The following is a 20,662-nucleotide window of genomic DNA, read 5'->3' as shown; positions in this document are numbered from 1 at the left end:
TAAGGTGTACATGTCCAACTGGCAGGTGTCATCTGACCTTGACCTCATTTTCATGGTTCAGTGGTTATAGTTAAGTTTTTGTGTTTTGGTCTGTTTTTTCTTATACTATATGCAATAGTTCAACTATATTTGGTGTATGGAAATATTTTATGATCTATTTGGCAGTCACGCAGGTTTTATTTGACCTTGACCTCATTTTCAAGGTTCATTGCTCAGTGTTAAGTTTTTGTGTTTTGGTCGGTTTTTCTTAAACTATAAGCAATAGGTCAACTCTATTTGTTGTATAGAAGAATTGTTAGCTGTACATGCCTGCCTAGCATGGTTCATCTGACCTTGACCTCATTTTCATGGTTCATTGGTCAATGTTTAGTTTACTTGGTTAATGTTAAGTTTATGTGACAGTTGTAATAAAGCTTTATATTTAGGACTATCAACATAATATCAATGATTAGTAAAGAAGGCGAGACATTTCAGCGTGTGCACTCTTGTTTTCATAGTGTATAGGCTACCAGAGTTTAACATATTTACTTTCAGGCTATTGATAATCAGAAAAAGTTTGGTCGAGGGAAAGGATCAGTTGGTTCATCATCATATGGTAATGCTAAAAAATCTCTAGGAAGTACTAGGTAAGTATTATTCTTATTACTTTCTTTTACATTTTGTATATTGAATATAGAGGTAATGAAGATTTTTATGCCCCACCTAGGATAGTAGTAGGTGCATTATGTTTTCTGGTCTGTGCGTCCGTCTGTCTGTCCGCCTGTCTCTCCCGCTTCAGGTTTAAGTTTTTGGTCATGGTAGTTTTTGATGAAGTTGAAGTCCAATCAACTTGAAACTTTGTACACATCTTCCCTATGATATTATCTTTCTAATTTTAATGCCAAATTAGAGTTTTGACCCCAATTTCACGGTCCACTGAACAAAGAAAATGATAGTGCGAGTGGGGCATCCGTGTACTATGGACACATTCTTGTTTTCCAAATTTCTATAACCAATTGTTGATGTTGAAATTAATGGAAAATTTAAATTGTTCCTCATATTCGGATTTTGCTATGACATATAGTTGAACTTTTTATAGAATTTCTTTATTCCAGGAGAGGATTAAACAGTAAGTTCATTCCTCCTGTTGCTAACAGAGAAGAAGAGGAAGATAGGTATTTCTATTAAGAACAATAGTTATTACATCAAAACAAAATATATCATGTATATGTAGCAAAATAGTTATTAGAATAAAATTAGGGCCTTGGTGTTTGAGTGGTTAAAGTAGTTGATCTACTGGGATCACCATCCTGTCAACACTGAGGCTGTCAGTTTGAACCCCACTTGTGGCTGGTGCATTTGACTGCTATATTGAGGATACTACGGCTTCCTCTACCAATAGAAACTGGCCACAACGATAAGGCAAGTCAGCTGAAAGTGGTGTTAAGCACCATCAATCAATCAAATTCAATCATGGAATAAAATTTTAAAAATTGGAAATCGATAGCAGGTACAGTCATCAAGAAAAAGACAAAATTATAACATAAGAAGAGCAGCCTTAAATATGGAACTTTGACTTTGTCAAGTATTCTTGAAAATTTCTTGTTCATAGTGATCCTCTTGTCGATTGTTCTGTCACAACAACCATCAGTATATTTCTTGAAGATAATGATAGTGTTTCTCAATCAAATGCTTTACATGTTCTACATGCTGCTATGGATAGAAGTCCTGTTCAGTTTTCATTATTTAAACTTTAACTTGCTGCAGAGTTATTACCCGTCACTAGAAGTGTTCATGAAAACTGATGTTTACAGATGATTAGAAAAATACTGCCAGGACAAATGATTTCAGAGATAAACAAAAGAGATTTCAGGAAAACATAAGTGCTACTGTTTGTGGGATACCAATATTTCTAGATTTTGTAGATAAAGGTTAACCATGAATTTAATTGTTGAAGGAAGTACAATTTTACTATAGGTTTGTTTGTAGATTGAAGCAAAACCACAAAATCAAATATCCACAAAATTATGAGTTTTCCTCAATCCATGAAATAAATGAATCCACAGTATTGTAACACATGGTCTTATTTTTTGTTCAAAATTATTTTGTAGTGTTACTATGAATGCTGTAACTAAGTCTGTATTTGGTGGAGGGAAACCTTCAGGATCTAACAACACTGAGGAACCTACTGATGAAAGATTAAAGGGAATAGAACCTAAAATGATAGAACTTGTCATGAATGAGGTATGATTTGAAAGAAGGATTGTTACAAGTTGAGATTTTTAAGCATTGTTTCTATTCAATATTTCATTACTTACTCATGATCAACAGATGATTAGTTCGGTTTATTTTTTTACAAATAATGAAAGAGATTTATAATTTAATTCTTTTCATTGAAAATATCTTTAGAAATGACATAATTAATTTAATGATATTGAACTTTGTACTTGACGTTTAATAGCATTAGTATGTTGTTGTCTTTATACCATTGCAGATCTATTTTTGGCAGAAATGTTAAGAGTATTTTTGATGAAACAGGTATCCATATTCCCAAATTTTGAAAAAAAATGGCCTGTGATTAAAAATAGATGAGGACAGCTCCAAATGCCATAGTCTTCATAACAAATTATGCAAAGTCTGTTTAAGAAATACAGTTGACTCTCATTATCTTGAAATCTATGAGAATTTGATAAAATTTTGACTAAACCCGTTTGACTCTTTGTAAGCTAACATGAAATCCATCAAGGGAGACAACTCAAATTGCCAATACAGTCTGTCTTTGGAACATTAGAAAGTGAAAATATGATGGTATTAGTTTGTTTGAACACTCTATGATTTCTACTGACCCAAGCATAACATTATGCACATGACCTTTCTTCACATCTGATAGCATAATAATTAAGACAATGAATTTTATGCTATAAACCATCTCATATCTAATTCAAAATGCAATAGGTAGATAATAAACTTGTCCAACTATCTTATTTTCCCCAAAATTATGGATTATTAGATGCAGTTGTAAATAAAAGGGATAAAGACATTTATTCCATCATCTATTTTTTAGAAAAAATTCAGAACCAGGTTTTAATAAATTTACATTTATGGGGCTACTCTATCAAGTAAGTATCTAATTGGTTTTAGCCTAGCTTAGGCTCATTGTTTCTTTATTTGTAAAATTAAAAGTTGAAATATTCTCTTTCAAACTTTTTTATTTAAATTTGAAAAATGCTTCTTTTTGGGATTCTGTCAAAGTTTTTTGACTTTATTACTTCAAAAGTTTTCATTTTAATTTTTATGCCCCACTTAGGGGCATTATGTTTTTCGGTCTGTGCGTCCGGTCGTTTGTTCGTTAGTCTGTTCATCCGTCTGTCCCGCTTCAGGTTAAAGTTTTTGGTCAAGGTAGTTTTTGATGAAGTTGAAGTCCAATCAACTTGAAACTTAGTACACATGTTCCCTATGATATGATGTCTCTAATGTTAATGCCAAATTAGAGTTTTGGCCCGAATTTCACGGTCCACTGAACATAGAAAATGATAGTGTGAGTGGGGCATCCGTGTACTATGGACACATTCTTGTTTATTGTCATTTCTTCTTGAATATAGTATAGTAAACTATGCATTACATTAAATCTATATCCCCCTGGCCCCCCTAAATCCGCCTCTGAAATCTTTCAATATGGTTTATTTGATAGATAATGGATCATGGACCCCAGATGGTTTGGGATGATGTTGCTGGTCTAGAATTTGCCAAAAAAACAATAAAAGAAATTGTAGTGTGGCCAATGTTAAGACCGTATGTATTTTGACTTAAATTAAATATTATTTTTTTTACTCGTAAGAAATTGATAGATTTTTAATTTGGTCTTGTTCATGAAAAAGTCATAGACATGCACATTTGCATCTCACAGGTTTCATTAATTCTTTGAATAATGAATCTATAATTTTGTTAGAAAAGAAAAAAAATGTAAAAAAGTGTTTATTTCAATATCTAAAGGAAGCAACAATTCAACCAATCAATTAATCGATATCAAAGTTATCATAATATGTTGAAAGTGAAAATGTATTACTAAAATATCTTTTCTTCTGTAGGGACATTTTTACAGGTCTTAGAGGCCCACCTAAAGGTCTCCTGTTGTTTGGTCCTCCAGGGACAGGAAAAACGCTCATTGGCAAGTTATGAAGATATTTTGCATTCCCTTCCATTACTTAGAGCTAATTTCCTAATGTTGGTTGAGTAAGACTTTGGTTTGCATGCTTGCTTTGTTTGTATAAACATTTGCTCAAGCATTGTAATTAAGATTGACACCTGTTAGCAATATAAATAGGCGGAGTTAAACCTGTATTATACATTAAACTTTAGTGACACTCATATAAATCACACTTTGTTTTTTTATCTACAATTGGTATTGTTTATATTACTGTAAATTCATTCAGAAATTAGTTTGTGCATTTTAATGCCCCCTTTTAAAATTTTCTTGTATTAGAGAAAACCAACATTCAATTTTCAACAGATTCACAGATGATAGCCACTCTTTATTGCACGATGTGTTTAGAGCATTCTGGAAAGTTCTATAAGAGTTTGGTTTCAATTTAATTTTCAGCCCCTGCTGAGTGCCGCGGGCAATAAGTTTAACCCCAGTCCTTGCATCTTGTCTGTAAGTCCCAAAATTGATTTCCCTTCTCTAACTATACTTTGCCACAACCAAAAGTTCTGAAACTTATATACAATGCTTATAACTACAAAACACAGATCAAGTTCGAATTTGGGTGGTGTCACTTTCTCCATTCTTGTGTTATGACCCTTTATAAATGGAAAAATTAGTGAATTTGCCGTTTCCCCACTCTTACTTTACTTTGCCTCTACCAAATGTTATGAAACACATACACAATGCTTATTACCATCAAACACAGATCAAGTTCAAAGTTGGGCTGTGTAACTTACACTGTTGTCGAGTTACCCCATTACTGTTTGTTAATGAACAAGGAGAGCACTCAAACACCCAAGCAATCTCTAATGACAACATACAGAAACAAATGTTAAATTCAAGGAAAACAAAATGTCAACAGGTATGAATTAGTACATTAACCTTGCATATTTACATGTGGGGCACCTGTGTCCCATGGACACATTCTTTTTTATTTCTTATCTTTCAAAGTATGTTCTTAAATACCATGTTGTAATAAAACATTACAAATGTAAATTTAAATTTAAGTTTACAACAGTTTGATAAGTGTCCTGTTCTATGGTGGCCTTGGGCTGTTTTCTGCTCTTTGGTCTGGTTGTTGTCTCTTTGACACGTTTCCCGTTTCCATTCTCAATTTTATCAATCAGAATAATTAAAACATCACAAAAATTTCTGAATATACAGTATACCCAATACAAGTAAGCCACCAATAATGAATGAATTTTTTTTTTTTTTAATTAAAAATAATGAAGTAGTATACATAAAGTGTGAAAAAATATTCTTACCTCATCAATTAAGACTTCTTTTACACTTTAGTCGTGTAAGCTTAAAAAAAAGAGTTCAAAATTGGCAATCATCGCAAAAATCAACTAATCAAGAGTCATGCTAACTAAAGATCATCCTCAAATTCGCAGTTCAGTGAAGCTTTAATAAAATAATCAATATAGGTGTTGAAATGTACCATATTCCTGAAAACATTGGATTATGTAAAACTGTTCTAATGTATAAATATATCTAACTTTATAGATATTTAATAACTAATATATAGGGATACCTAATTGAAGCTGTAGATTAAGTAAATTGTTTTAAACAGTAAAGGTGCAATAAAATTGATTTTATTTTTCAGAGTGAAATTCAGATTATGCTAAAAACCAAAATAAGTAAATCATAATTTTTGGAGAATTTAATGTTGGAATTTAGAGTAGTTGAAGCTGGGTGAATATAAATGTTGAATTGCTTCTGTTTCATGATTTAAATTTAAGAAAGTATATGTTTATAATTTCAGGAAAATGTATAGCAAGTCAGTCTAAGTCTACCTTCTTCAGTATTAGTGCTTCTTCACTCACCTCAAAATGGGTAAGAATATTTTTGAAATATTATGTAATATCAAACTTATAATTATTTTACCAGAACAGCAAAGAACACCTTTTTCAGGGGTGGGGGAGGGCACTTCCTATATACAAGGTGATAGGACGTGCCACTGGAATAGGTCACATTTTATATATGTGAATAGGTGGGGAAAACTATCAGAAATATATGATAAGGCCAATAAAGTTTTCATTACTTGTTATATGAAAAACCCTGTAACTTTCTTGGTGTTATGGCTTTGCTTTTATCCACTAATTTTCCCTCTTTTGACACTTTGGTATTCCACTTTTCCAACACATCACACATGAAACCCAACCAATATGGGAAAAGGTTACATATTTACCTACACAATATATGAAAAGGTATTTTTTAAAAAACTAAATTATATGAAAAGGGTGGAGTAACAGAACCCCAGCGGCACCCCCTATCAATTAAGTATTGAAGTGCCCCCCCCCCCCCTAAGAAAATAAAAAACAATCAGAAATACAGGTCTGTATATTCTTGAGTATAAACCAATCTGCTTACAGGTTAGTTGATGTTTTGATGTTAGGAATCCAAGAATTTAGCCTTGACCCTCCTATATATATATATATATATATATAGAATACATGTATGTAATGGCATTTTTGTTTTGATACTGAATTTATTAGCAAGAATATCAAGTAAGCCCACTAGGGTGAGCTGATGTTCTAGCTGATGAAGTCAGTATAAAAGAATACATACCTATAACTGAGCCGTATTCTGCGGGTGTTATCCGTAAATTTCATCTCTCACCAGGGATTTTTTAAATACCTGACGTATTGTTAAATTTGGGTTACTTCCCCTTTTTTGTCACTTTTCACAGTATACTCCTTAAAATAATGTTGTTTTTTTTTTTGTAAAATTATTAAATCTCAGGCAAATTGAATGCAAATACATATCAGAATATTACTTTAAATGATTTTTTCTATCTTGGAACAATTTAAAATTTAAAATTTGAAAATTATTTTTTTTCATCTCTACTTCCTTTAAATATTAATATTTTAAAGTATATATTCTATTATCAACTGCAAATAAACATGGACCAACTGTGCGAGGGCTGAACAGCCAGTCAAGGTCGTTAAACACTTCCAGTAGTAGTAATAAACATGGGTAGTCAAGGTCATTATAAACCCTCCTTGTTGTTAATATACCTTCCTATGGAGTATTAAGTAAAGCTATATATAATGATTGCTATATTATTTGCCTTAATATATTGTGAAACTTGTGGCTTGTTGGTTGATTTAAAACTATTAAGGAAACACAATAAGAGGTTTGAATTGATATAGTATAATACATTAATATTTCAATGGTTTATAAATGCAATGAAAAAATAAAAAGTTTTAAAAAAATCAGTTAATACTTAACCATGTGAACATGTTTTGGAAACTGTTTGATTTGAAATATAAAAAATGTCCCCTAAATACTTAAATTCAGCTGAAAAAAGTTTGTACGCGTTGTGACCTGAGATTTTCTTCTTCAATGCAGGTCATGACCTGCCTTTTCATTTTCATAGGCTGACAGGTATGAAGAATATCAGATTCTATGTTAAGATGGTGAGAGCTCAGCAGTGGCAAAGGTACAACAGCCACCTGTAATATTTTAGACTGTCTAATGCAAGAAGGTGAAAGATTTGCTTGTAAAAGACAGGGTACACTAACCAGTTGTACTGTTTATAGGTTGTCTTATTTTAGATTTTTTGGCCCAAGTACTTAGGTAAATTTTATATAAATTGTCTGTCTATGTTCTTAGGTAGGAGAAGGGGAGAAGATGGTGAGAGCTTTGTTTGCAGTAGCCAGAGTACATCAACCAGCTGTGGTATTTATTGATGAAATAGATTCTTTATTATCCCAGAGATCTGATGGAGAACATGAAGCTTCCAGAAGAATTAAAACTGAATTCCTTGTTCAATTGGTAAAGTATTATTGTGTTGCTTGCTATTACTTTTCTGACAATGAGGCAAACAGTTTTGAAAGTGGCCAATACTTATTTGCAAAAACAATAATAATTTATCCTTACTCCCTATTCTTACTGAGAGTAAAAAAATATTTTTGGAGTTTGTATTTTGTGATGAGACCTTGTCATCCATTGTTTGTTACCTGACCTTAAAAGGTCACATATAATATAGACAAAATAAAATGGGTATTTCAATTTTAATTTTTTTAACAAATTTTGAAGACTAGGAATTTTAAGAGTTTGCTATAGAGTGTTGGGACTTTCCATTTTATAATCATCCCTTCATTTCGGTTTCAATGCTCCGAGTTTTAGGCTTCACAATTTAGTCTTGCTTCCGCAATGATGGACTTTTCCACTGTTCAAATAATAAGTTTATAAAAGTTGATATAAGTTGTCAGGTGTGCTTTTAAAGTAGTACCAATTGATGGTTAGAATTTTATTTTACTAAAAAAATCTTGTCCATTTATAATTAGCAGCCTTTTCATTGATTTGATAAATTCATAAAAAAAGTCAAAAATAGAAGGTTTTTAGTGATCTATCTATTTACTATGCTTAAAAATGATTAGGGAAAAAACCAACCTTTCATCTATGAATTAAAAAAAGTTCCCTTCAATATCAATTTTATAAAAAAAATTAAATTTTATACTTTTTAATATCTTAAACTATTGTAGGATGGTGCTGCTACTCTTTCAGAAGACAGGATACTTGTGATAGGTGCCACTAACAGGTAAGAAATATGCATCAGTGTTAAAACAAGTTGGTAGTGGGTCTTTGAATTACACATTGTTTATGGGACTTATTTATCTGGCATTATGTAAAGTTTAAAAAACAACTATTGTCTTCAGTCATTGTTCTTGTTGTGAGTCGTAGTTTCACATGTGCTGTTTGCAATGATTTCGTTGGCTGCACCTGAAATTAATATCAAAAAGTGTTTGCATCCCCAGTGTGTATATTCAAACAATTCTAGAGTCTGAATGTTGTGAAGTAAAAGATGTAAGAGTTGATTTCATGAGGGATGTTGCTGAAAAAAGTTTCACCATTTGGAAATGCTGCAAATGTGTACATAACGTAAGATGTATATCTTCAATGTATATCCAAACATTCTAGAAAATTTGAAGGCGCTGGATTGAAAAGTGTAGGAAAATTTAGTATGCACAAATCAGGTACCATGTCTTTTCTGCCCATCAGACATTGAGCAATCTATAATCCAAATTTGACTTCTTTGTTTAAAGGTCTGAAATGTATTCACTGAGTATCCTGAAAAATAAACTTGGACATTAAACTTCAGATTTAAGTCAATGAAGTGTCATATGTAGGTCAGAATGTCCAAACTGGAATACCTTTTCTGAACACAGTTTCATCTCAAATGTTGTCTAGTGTTTTAGAATTATGTTTCAAGTACATGCACCAATGTATGTTTACATTTCTGGAGAATTGTTGTTTATTATAAGTAATATCTCAAATGGAAACTGCAGTTTTCCCTTAAGCATATAAAATACTTATCAACTGCTATGGGTTTTTTGTCGAGCCTGTGACTTGTTGCAGAAAGCTTGACATAGGGATAGTGATCCGGCGGCGGCGTTAACTAACTTCCTAAAAGCTTAATATTTCAGAAAGTAGAAGATCTAGATGCTTCATACTTTGTATATAGATGCCTTATGATATGAAGTTTCTGTCTGTCATATGTCCATTATCCTTGACCTCATTTTCATGGTTCAGTGACTACTTGAAATTTTTTTTTAGATTTTTTGTTATGTTAATTCTCTCTTATTATGAGTAATAGGATAACAATATTTGATATGTGCGTACCTTGCAATGTCCTCATGTCTGTCAGACAGATTCACTTGACCTCGACCTCATTTCATGGATCAGTGAACAAGGTTAAGTTTTCATGGCCAAGTCCATATCTCAGATACTATAAGAAATAGGTCTACTATATTTGGTGTATGTAATGATTGTAAGGTGTACATGTCCAACTGGCAGGTGTCATCTGACCTTGACCTCATTTTCATGGTTCAGATGTAATAGTTTAGTTTTTGTGTTTTAGTCTGTTTTTCTAATACTGTATGCAGTAGGTCGACTATATTTGGTGTATGGAAATATTTTAGAACATATGTCAGTCTGGCAGGTTTTATTTGACCTTGACTTCATTTTCACAGTTCATTGCACAAAGTTAAGTTTTTGTGTTTTGGTCTGTTTTTCTAATACTGTATGCAGTAGGTCAACTATATTTGGTGTATTGAAATATTTTACGATGTACATGTCAGTCTGGCAGATTTTATTTGACCTTGAGCTCATTTTCATGGTTCATTGCTCAATGTTAAGTTTTTGTGTTTTGGTCCATTTTCTAATACTGTATGCAGTAAGTCAAATATATTTGGTGTATGGAAATTTTTTAAGATGTACATGTCAGTCTGGCAGGTTTTATTTGACCGTGACCGCATTTTCACAGTTCACTGCTCAATGTTAAGTTTTTGTGTTTTGGCATGTTTGGTCTGTTTTTCTAATGCTGTATGCAGTAGGTCAACATTTGGTGTATGGAAATATTTTACGATGTACATGTCAGTCTGGCAGGTTTTATTTGACTTTGACCTCATTTTCATGGTTCATTGCTTATGTTAAGTTTTTTTGTTTTGGTCTATTTTTCTTAAACTTTAAGCAATAGTTCAACTATATTTGGGGTATGGCATGATTGTTAGGTGTATATGTCTGTCTGGCAGGTATCATCTGACATTCACCTCATTTTCATGGTTCATTGGTCAATGTTCAGTTGTCCTGGTTTACTTTGTTTCTTAGATACTATAAGCAATAGGTCAACTATATTTGATGCATGGAATGATTTTAAGGTGAACATGTCTGTCTGGCAGGGTTCATCTGACCTTGACTTCATTTTCATGGTTCAGTGGTCAATATAGAATTTCCATGGTTTGGTCTGTTTCTTTTATACTATAAGCAATAGGTCATCTATATTCTGTGTATGGAATAATTGTATTAAAGGTGTACATGTAATTCTGCCTTGGTTTATCTGACCTTCATCTCATTTTCTTGGATCAAAAATGTTAATGTGATACTTGTAGTAAAACTTTACATGTAGGACTATCAACATAAAATCAATGGTCAGTATAGTAGGCGAGACATTTCAGCGTGTGCACTCTTGTTTAATTTGGGAATAAACATTTCATAAGAAATTATACTGCTATAAAAGTCAGAATTATTATTTTGAATTAAAAAGTAATATAGTTCTGTGATGTTATTATGTTGTAACCATTTCTTAAAAATCCTGGGAATGGAAGTACTATATATATAGAATGCTCAGATATTTTATGAATTATAAGTTCTGGATTTCATAAGTAAAATATACGAATTGTTGAAGAATTATCATACAGGTTATTGAGAATTGACAAATGAATTAATTGCAATTTGAGGAGAGACCCCAGAGAATAGTAAGTTACAAAAAACACACCATCAGTACTTTTATATCCTAGATTCATAATCCAAACATTTGTTTATTATAACTTATGAAATTTAATAAAGTGTATTGTTTACGGAACATTTGTTATTTCTAAATGTGTTTTAGGCCTCAGGAAATAGACGAAGCAGCTAGACGTAGATTTGTAAAACGTTTGTACATCCCATTACCAGAGAATGCAGCCAGGAAACAGATTGTAGTTAATTTGTTGTCACAACAGAAGTATCATCTATCTGATCAGGAACTAGATTTTATCTGTCAGAAAACTGATGGTTTGTTATTAAATATTTATATGCTTATCAATTAAACTGGTCAGTAAAATGAATACATCTGTGTATCATTGTTTATATTGAACATTCATTCCATTAAATGTTTTTTTTCTAATTTGAATATTCACAGAACTTCACATCCTGTTAAAAACTATGTAAATGGAAATTTTTTTAATTTTCGGTATTTGTAAAACAAGTTTCAAGTTAATACTTGATTAAAATTTCATTCATTCCTCGGAGAGGCAACATATGGGAATAACCTATAGCTAGTAACATTTTTTTCATTTTGTACTACATTGTTCTATAAGGGAATCTTTAAATGAACAAAGCTATAGCATCAGGGGAGACAATATTAAACACATTATTTTCAATTATGGTTTTTTTTCATAAGATTGAACAGGAAACAGTTAATCTTTAATGGAAGGAAATGTAAACTATTAAATTGCCAAGTTGTAATTTTCATAGTCCTCTTGGTTAGGAGAAGTTTAAAATTTACTTTATATTGTATTTCTCAATAACCAAAAGCAGGATTTTATTTTCTAAAAAGTTTTTATATCTTTTTTTCTTCTTCTTTCTTTCTTTTTTTGTTTGGTTGTATGATATATTAAGATTTGAAGAATTTTAAGCTTATAATGAATAAGTTTAGCATTAAAACTGTTATCTTAACAGAAGCAAAATCATTTTTTGTTGTTGTTAAACTTACTCATATATCCTTTTAGTCAATTTGACTTTCATTGAGATATGAATTTAATAAATATTGAATGATTTTCATAAAAAATATTAGCATAAGATATTTAAAGATCAAGAAAAAAAGAAGTTGAGACTCAGACACAATTGACTAGGTTGAACTGATAATACATCTACTCTAAAAAGTAGTTGAGTCTTTTATTAGTAATTGTCTTTTGTTATATTTTGATGTGTTGACCTTTTTGGGACTTTGCTGTTTTTTTGGCCCGAGAACACAGTTATTTCGTAGTGCATTTCTTTTTGACAATAAAGTCAAATTAAAAAAATCACACCTGCTCTATCTCAAAAAGATTTTTACAGTGTAGTGTACTACTATTAGGACAAATAATATCAAAATTATAGAAAAATCTACCAGCTCTAACTCAAAATATTGACAATTCTATGTAAAGGGGGTCTAAAATTCAGTTTGACAGCTTCAGACATACTAGTTTTTGACCTTTTTTTACTGGACCAAATCACTACTTAACATAAAGATTCAGGAACCAAATTTTTTAACATGTAATTTCATCCCCTTACTTAATATTTCATGCATAAAATATAAAGAAATAAATTTGGAAAGTGTATGAAAAAAATTTGCAAGTTATACACTGTCCACACTAGGGACTATATTTGTAGACAACGAAATTCTAAGGACGATAACTGTGTCCTCGGACCTTTTGACAGACAATTTATAATCACTGTAAAAAAAAAATTTTTTGCTTAAAGGCAAATTAGAGTTTTAACATATTGTATGTACACTAGTTTATTGTTCAAGACCATATCTTTAAATCTAGTTTATTGGGAACCACTAGTGGTAGGTTAATGATATTTGGTATGCAGCTGTATTGGTATTGGCACATCTCATTTTCATGGAGATTATTTGGCCTGCCCCCTCCTCCTGGCTCATTGAATTTGAAAATTTTGCATTGTTTACATGTTCAAAGTATCTGTTCAAATCATTTTATATGAAACGACTTATGATAAGTCAATGGTATTTGATTTGTAGTTGTATTAGCACAACTGCTGATACTATAAATAGACATAAGGCACTAAAATAAAAAAAAATTGCAAGTCATAATTCAATAAGAGTTTAAATGCAACTCAGCTTATGAGAAATTAAACATATTAAAACAATAAGAATTGTGAATTATGTAAAGAAAAGCAAGTGGAGTCCAAATTGCTCTGGAGCTGACATTGCTTATGTTTAGGTTACTCAGGAGCTGACATGGATAATCTATGTAGATTTATGTTTTAGGTTACTCAGGAGCTGACATGGCTAATCTATGTAGATTTATGTTTTAGGTTACTCTGGAGCTGACATGGCTAATCTATGTAGATTTATGTTTAAGGTTACTCTGGAGCTGACATGGCTAATCTATGTAGATTTATGTTTTAGGTTACTCTGGAGCTGACATGGCTAATCTATGTAGATTTATGTTTTAGGTTACTCAGGAGCTGACATGGCTAATCTATGTAGATGTATGTTTTAGGTTACTCTGGAGCTGACATGTCTAATCTATGTAGATGTTTGTTTTAGGTTACTCTGGAGCTGACATGGCTAATCTATGTAGATTTATGTTTAAGGTTACTCTGGAGCTGACATGGCTAATCTATGAAGATTTTTATGTTTTAGGTTACTCTGGAGCTGACATGGCTAATCTATGTAGAGAAGCAGCATTAGGTCCTATCAGGTCAATGGCTTTTGGTGAAATTGAATCAATATCAGCTGATCAGGTAATATTCTGAATAAGAACAGAACTTAAGGCCAATTTAATGCTAATTTTGTTAGGTTCATTGATTAATAGCAGTAACCAATCTTTACAAAAGAGGAAACAAGAATCAGATAGATTATGATGGTTTTATCAAATGCAGGAAATAAGTAATTTTTTTAAATAATAAGAAAGCAACACGCGACCAATAAAGAAGAGAGATATTTATGATACATATCATTGCAAAGTCTGAAAAATTATTGAGCTTTCATTTCTGGAAAATGGGGAAAAAATCTTCAAACGATTCCATAGAGGCAGGTACACAACTTCTGTATGTTCGCAATATTCCTGTGAAGTTTTGTTGTGGGTTGAAAACTGGAGAAAGAGTTGGTTACACAAAATATGTACTTTCTTTTCCCTGCCTGCAAAAAAAACAACCTTCTGTCCACCTACTCTGCCCAACATTACCATACTATAAGCCAGTTTTGTTGTTTGTACAACATCCAAAAACGCAATAATATTTCTTTTTTTCTCATGATTTGTTGGGGGAAATCTTCAGTCCTCTTCTTTAATAAATTTTCTGTAGATTGTACAGATTGATATAACTTTTGTTATTCAACAAGAAGACAAGAATGATGACTCCTATTTTCCCTTTTTTCCCTCCAAATTTGTGTTTTCATAAATTTATTTTAAATTACAATTTGGGTTTTTCCTTTATGATATTTATATTACATTTCACAAATTCTTTAGATGAAAACAAGGATAATGACATATATTTCGTACAACCCCACAAAGTTGAAGGGACTCATGGAGTATCCCTATTATCCATGTTGAAAGCACCTGGCTGCTATGTCCAAAATCAAACAAAAGGCTAAATTAAGGTTTTTGTCTTATAATTTAATTTTGGATGTAACACGTCTTCTGATTGGCTGAAAGTGTTTTGTCTATCAGCTCATAGACATAATTTTGTCATGTGACCGTGACGTCATCAACGTTTTAATCATGATTTACTCCTTTTTAGTATTAAATTATAAGAAATGACTAATATTTTTTCTGTCTATTTGAAATAACATAAAAATGTGGTGCACACTTTTAAATAACCCGCTACGCGGGTTATTCAGTGTGCACCATATTTTTTATGTTATTTCTTCATAGACAGAAAAAATATTACAGTCATTTCTTAAATATCTTGTTAAAACAAATCTGGCAAAAATCATGAGAATGTAAAACTCTAACTACGATTCAGGCTCCTATGAGTCTAGTTGAATTAACAAATACTAATACAGCTTCCAAATGTTTTTAACAATATCCATATTGATAGTTATTTTTGTTATGTTGATAGGTTAGACCAATCACATTTGAGGATTTTGAAGATGCTTTACCCCAAGTGCGAGCCAGTGTATCAAACAAAGATCTAGACTTATATATAGATTGGAACAATTCATATGGTAGTGCTGGTTCAGTGAGATGATATATGATTTATTATGATTGTTCAGTAACATTGTCATTAAAAGTGCCAAAAAACAAGTTTGTTTGTCAAAAATCATTAAAAAATTAAAAAGGTTAGAAATGTTATATATTGTTAAGAAACAAACAATGAAAAGAAGTATGAAATTTTATCTTCTGTCATTGTAAAGAGTTCGATACAATATGTAAATAGAATTAAAAATCTTGTTGCATTGAAAATGTGAATTAATGAAAATATGGAATTATCTTTTTAAGTTAGCTAGAATGCCCATATGCGTACATTGTCGCTAGATGTCTTTGTAGTTTTGTTTTGTGTTGTTGGAAAAAATGGCTGATTTCTAACCCTCATCTACTTTTATTCAAATTAGCCATAATAAGAAATAGACAAATTTGTCAAAAAACTTATGTTTTCACACCTGAAAAAACTGCTGTCATTAGCTAACCTGGTCCAAAGGGCCAAGTGAGCTTTTCTCATCACTTTTACAAAATTCTTCTCCTCTGAAACTACTGATCCAAATTTAACCAAACTTGGCCACTATCATTATTAGGGCATCTAGTTTTAAAAATGTGTCCGATGACCCCGCCTACCAACCAAAAATAGAACTTAGTGGTGAAATGCAAGTTTAGTCTATTATCTTGAAAACCACTTAGAAAAAATAGAGAAAATCTGACTGGGCAGAAATGTTATGAATGATCAGATCTACCTATTGTCCATTTACCTCAAAACTGTCAGATGACTTTTTATAGGAGTTATTGCCCTAAAATGACGAATTTTACCAATTTTTTAAATTTTTGCCTACTATCTTGAAAATTATAATAGATAGAGAGTATTGCCCATTAATGATGGTTCTGACCAATTTTTTGCGTATTTGCCTTATGTCTGAAAAAACTATAATAGATAGATAGAAACTTAAATAAACAAAAATTATCTGCAAGACAAGATCTACAAATAAGTTAACATGGTTTAAATCTTCTGATTACCCCTTATTGGAGTTGTTTTCTTTAATAACGATTTTTATCATTTTTTTGCATTGATGCCTACTATCTGAAAAACTATATTAGATAGATAGAAACTTAAATAAGCAAAAATCATCAGCAAGACTAGATCATCAAAGAAGAGAATTTTGTCATGAATTCTGTTCTAGTCCACAAAGATGGAGAGTATCCATTGGTGAAGATGCACATAGACCTAGGTGAGCGACACGGGCTCTTAAGAGCCTCTAGTTTTTGGGATACAATTGCTGTTAAGCAATCTGTAGACTTTTACCATTGACTCCTTTCCAAGACTCTTACATCAACCATTTTGTGCTTTATATTGAAAAACAACTCAGATTCTTTTATTTTACAATACAGAACATCAGTATTAAGCAGTTGGGCTTTATATATTTAGCATCACGTCAAAATGGGAATTTCGCTGTTTTGATAAAATGCAAGAGTGGTTCCGAAATGAAACTATTTTCGTCAGATAAGTTCTGAAGTGGTGGTGTTCCTATTAGGTTACCTTATGAAACTTTGATAAGCACTAAGAAACTACATACCACTTGATGCTCAGTGTTGATCAAATGTTTTAAAGTAAAATTCATTCAACATATTTTAATATATAAATAATCATTAGCTGTGTTTATAAATCGCACTACCTTTAAAATGTCTTTCCATGAACAATCCAGGTGAAAACATGGATAATTTCAAAAAAGGTATTCATTATAAGGTTACAAATAAGTTTTTATGACCACTGCCATGTATGTCTCTTAGGATATAGTTATTCTGTCTGTACCAAACAAGTAAAAAATTACAACTCAAGAGACTGTTTTCCCAAAAGCTTTTATACATGGTAGAATTTATAATCTTGACCATGAACTCTATTGTCATTTCAATTTCTTCAGTTTTGGAAGATGTCTAGGACTTGTAACATTTTGGCCATATGAACCCTAAAGCCAAAGAAAGAACAGATTGACTTTTTATACAACCGCAAAAAAAATTTGCGGTCGTATATTGGTATGTCGACGGCGTCGTCGTAGTCCGAAGACGCATTAGTTTTCGCACAATTTCTTCAGTTAAAGTGAATGGATCTCTATGAAATTTAACCAAAAGGTTCAATACCACATAAGGATAGTTGGGATTGATTTTGGGGGTAATGATACCAACAGTTAAGGAATTAGGGGCCAAAAAAGGGCCCGAATAAGCATTTTTCTAGTTTCCAGACAATAACTTGTTGAACGGTGTATGAATCTCTCTGAAATTATACCACAAGTTTCCATACCACAAAGGGATGGTAAGGATTGACTTTGGGGGGTTATGGCTCAAACCGTTTAGGAATTAGGGGCAAAAAAGGGGGAAAAACAAGGGTTTCCTGGTTAATGGACAATTTAAAAGCAGTGTAAGGGAGGTAATCCAAATACATTTAGAGTATTAAAAATAAAATTTGGATTACCTCCCTAACATTGCTTTTAAATTATGTATAAAGATGTTGTAATGTCTTGAGGTGATTAGCTGTCAGTTAATTTTTAGAAGTTACTATTAAAGGAATATTAATTTTAGCCATGATTATGTATGTAATTTTTTTATTTTAAGACTTTTATGATGTATTTAAATTGGTAATTATATGGTTGCAAACTCCATTGGAAATTTGAATTGAGATTATGACCATATCTTGAGGGAAAGAATTTTTTTTTTGGAAAAAGGAGGGGGGGGGAGGTGAGAAAAATGAGGGGGGGGGGGCAATTTTTTTCTTATTTCAGATTTCAGAAATTAAAAAGAAAAAAAGAAAATTTCTTCAAATATTTTTGCAAAATAAAGGGGGGGGGTCAATATGCAACAGCATGGTGTATTGCACAAAAGCAAAAAATTTAATATAAATTCAAATCATATAACCAATTCTAAGTTCTTTGACTACAGTTATTCTGTGTCAGAAACCTATTATGTGTCAAATATTTAATTACAATCCAAATTCAGACCTGTATCAAGCGCGAATATTGTGTCCATTTTTGCCCCAACTGTTCAGAGTAGGACCTCTGCGGTCGTATCCAGCTGCGCTCAGCTAAGCATTTTATTTTATGCTTGTACAAATGTTTATTTGACACTCAGTATGTGGGATTGATAAGAACATTCAAAAGGAATATTTTTAAAATGAGTGTTTGAATTTCCAAGAATGAGAAAAATGTAGAGCAAAAATTAAAACTATAAATAAACACATGAACCATAGCTTGGCAAATTTTTAAAGTTGAAAAACTGTATTCAGATTGAATCAAATAGGGAATACATGTGAAGTTGAATTATTTTTAGAAAGAATACCAATATCAATGGAAACAATGGCAATCATATCCCTCAGAGCAATTCAGCTCTTTGATTTATGGCCCTGCTGCCAGGCGAAGGGGACATTAAGTGTTACCATTGACTTCTATACATCTTTCCATCTGTCCCATTTTCTTTTCTGCACTCCAACTTGAGTTTTCCTCTCCAAATTTTATGAAACTTGTACACAATGCTTAGAACCAAAACTGACAGACAAAGTACAAATTTGGACAGTGAGTTACTTACTGTTCTAGAGATATGCCCTTTATAACTTGGAAATTGCAAAATTTTTCTTGGAAAATTGCAAATTTGTTTGTTTCCACACTGTAACTGGCAGTGACATCAAATGCTCTCAAAAAGTATTTTCACGTATTATAAGCAAGCTTGAGCGAGGGCATTCGTTTCCTCAGACACATTCTTTGTTTATTTTCTCAGAAGAAAAACATAAATGAGTTCAAAAGCAAATGAAAATCATTTTTTTCCTGTATTTCAAAAAAAATATGGAGCATTTTGCAAGTAATGTAAACATCAAAATTGGAGACATTGAGAAAAATAAGCTTATATAAGATTCAGATGACTAAGAAAGAACTCTTTCTTCATTAGCTGCCTTGTGGGCAGTATTTGCTTTTCAAGGAAATTGAACATAAATTGAAACCAACAGAAATGCCAACAGTTAGTTGAAAACATGTTGGAAATTTGTTAAATTTGGAAGTAATTTCATGGGTTAAATCTATTGGAAGAATACATGAGTAAATCTTATATTATGAAATAAATATGAGTAATGTCCTGTCATATGGAACAAAAAATGTAATTTGTAGTTTAACTTTCATAGATCTAATCAAGAACAACTGATCATTGTTTGTTAGATGATACAAACTTTCAAAAATATATGCCAAGTAAAGACCTAGAACAGGGCATGATGTTTAATGGACACATATTATTATTCAGACTTTTGATATTAAGATTTCTCACTGTAATCTCCATTCCATAATTTTAAAATTTTAAATAAACAAGACATTTCCTTTCCTATTATTTGTTTTCCTTTCGTAGATGATTGCAGAGACACATCTTGGTTATGCATTCACCACCCCATCCCAACCAACCCCCCCCCCCAACCACCACCACCTCCACCACCAACCACCCGCCACCCTTTTACTACCAATGAAAAAAATCATGATCACTTTCAGCAGATGTTCTATACCAATAAACCAAGTCTTTATGATGACTTCAAAATTAAACTTAATTGAGATTGAAATGATTTAAGCTTTACTTTTTTTTTTTTAAAACGGGTAGAAATGCAGCTGTTTGTTAAAAAAATGTCTTGAATAAATTTTTTGGAGTTGGAAATGCATCAAAAATTGAACTTAATTCACAGGCTGAATCCATGGTATGCATAAATGAGCCATAATTAAAAAATCTGATTAAAGTTTTGTCATATAAATCAGTTTGGACTTTTTTTAAATCCAATCCAGAACAACTGACTATAGTTGTCTCGCCTGCGACGAAAATCACAGTATACGCGATGTAGGTATTACTATCTGGCAGCGGTGGCAGCGTAAACTATTTGTATAAAGCTTTATATTTCTAAAGGTAGAAGACCTGGATGCTTCATATCTTGTATACAGATACCTTATGTTACGAAGTTTCTGTCAATCCTTCCATTGTCCTTGACCTCATTTTCATGGTTCAGCGACTGCTTGAAAAAAATTTTGAATTTTTTTGTCAT

At 31.8% G+C, this 20,662-nt stretch overlaps 1 protein-coding gene across 3 annotated transcripts in view; it reads left to right on the top strand.

The window, feature by feature from the left end:
• Positions 1-15,734, top strand: part of LOC127708665 (fidgetin-like protein 1) — a 29,626-nt gene extending 13,892 nt beyond the window's left edge. Inside the window, exons 9-20 of one of the 3 annotated variants that reach the window (XR_007985349.1) lie at positions 535-626; positions 1,095-1,154; positions 2,091-2,223; positions 3,671-3,771; positions 4,068-4,147; positions 5,949-6,019; positions 7,802-7,963; positions 8,677-8,732; positions 11,583-11,746; positions 13,913-13,948; positions 14,139-14,203; positions 15,521-15,575. Coding sequence is in view for 2 of the 3 variants with exons in the window: in XM_052213747.1 (XP_052069707.1) it covers positions 535-626; positions 1,095-1,154; positions 2,091-2,223; positions 3,671-3,771; positions 4,068-4,147; positions 5,949-6,019; positions 7,802-7,963; positions 8,677-8,732; positions 11,583-11,746; positions 14,103-14,203; positions 15,521-15,649 (1,149 nt within the window). In the remaining variant the exon portion in view is untranslated. The other 2 variants (XM_052213747.1, XM_052213748.1) reach the window with 2 other exon arrangements.
• Positions 15,735-20,662: the final 4,928 nt, after the last annotated feature.

Source organism: Mytilus californianus, unplaced genomic scaffold (genome assembly GCF_021869535.1).
Source record: "Mytilus californianus isolate M0D057914Y unplaced genomic scaffold, xbMytCali1.0.p SCAF_7, whole genome shotgun sequence".
In the NCBI taxonomy this organism is placed as follows: Eukaryota; Metazoa; Mollusca; class Bivalvia; order Mytilida; family Mytilidae; genus Mytilus; species Mytilus californianus.
Note: the sequence above shows the minus strand (reverse complement) of the source record. Positions and strands in the feature narration are given on the sequence as shown.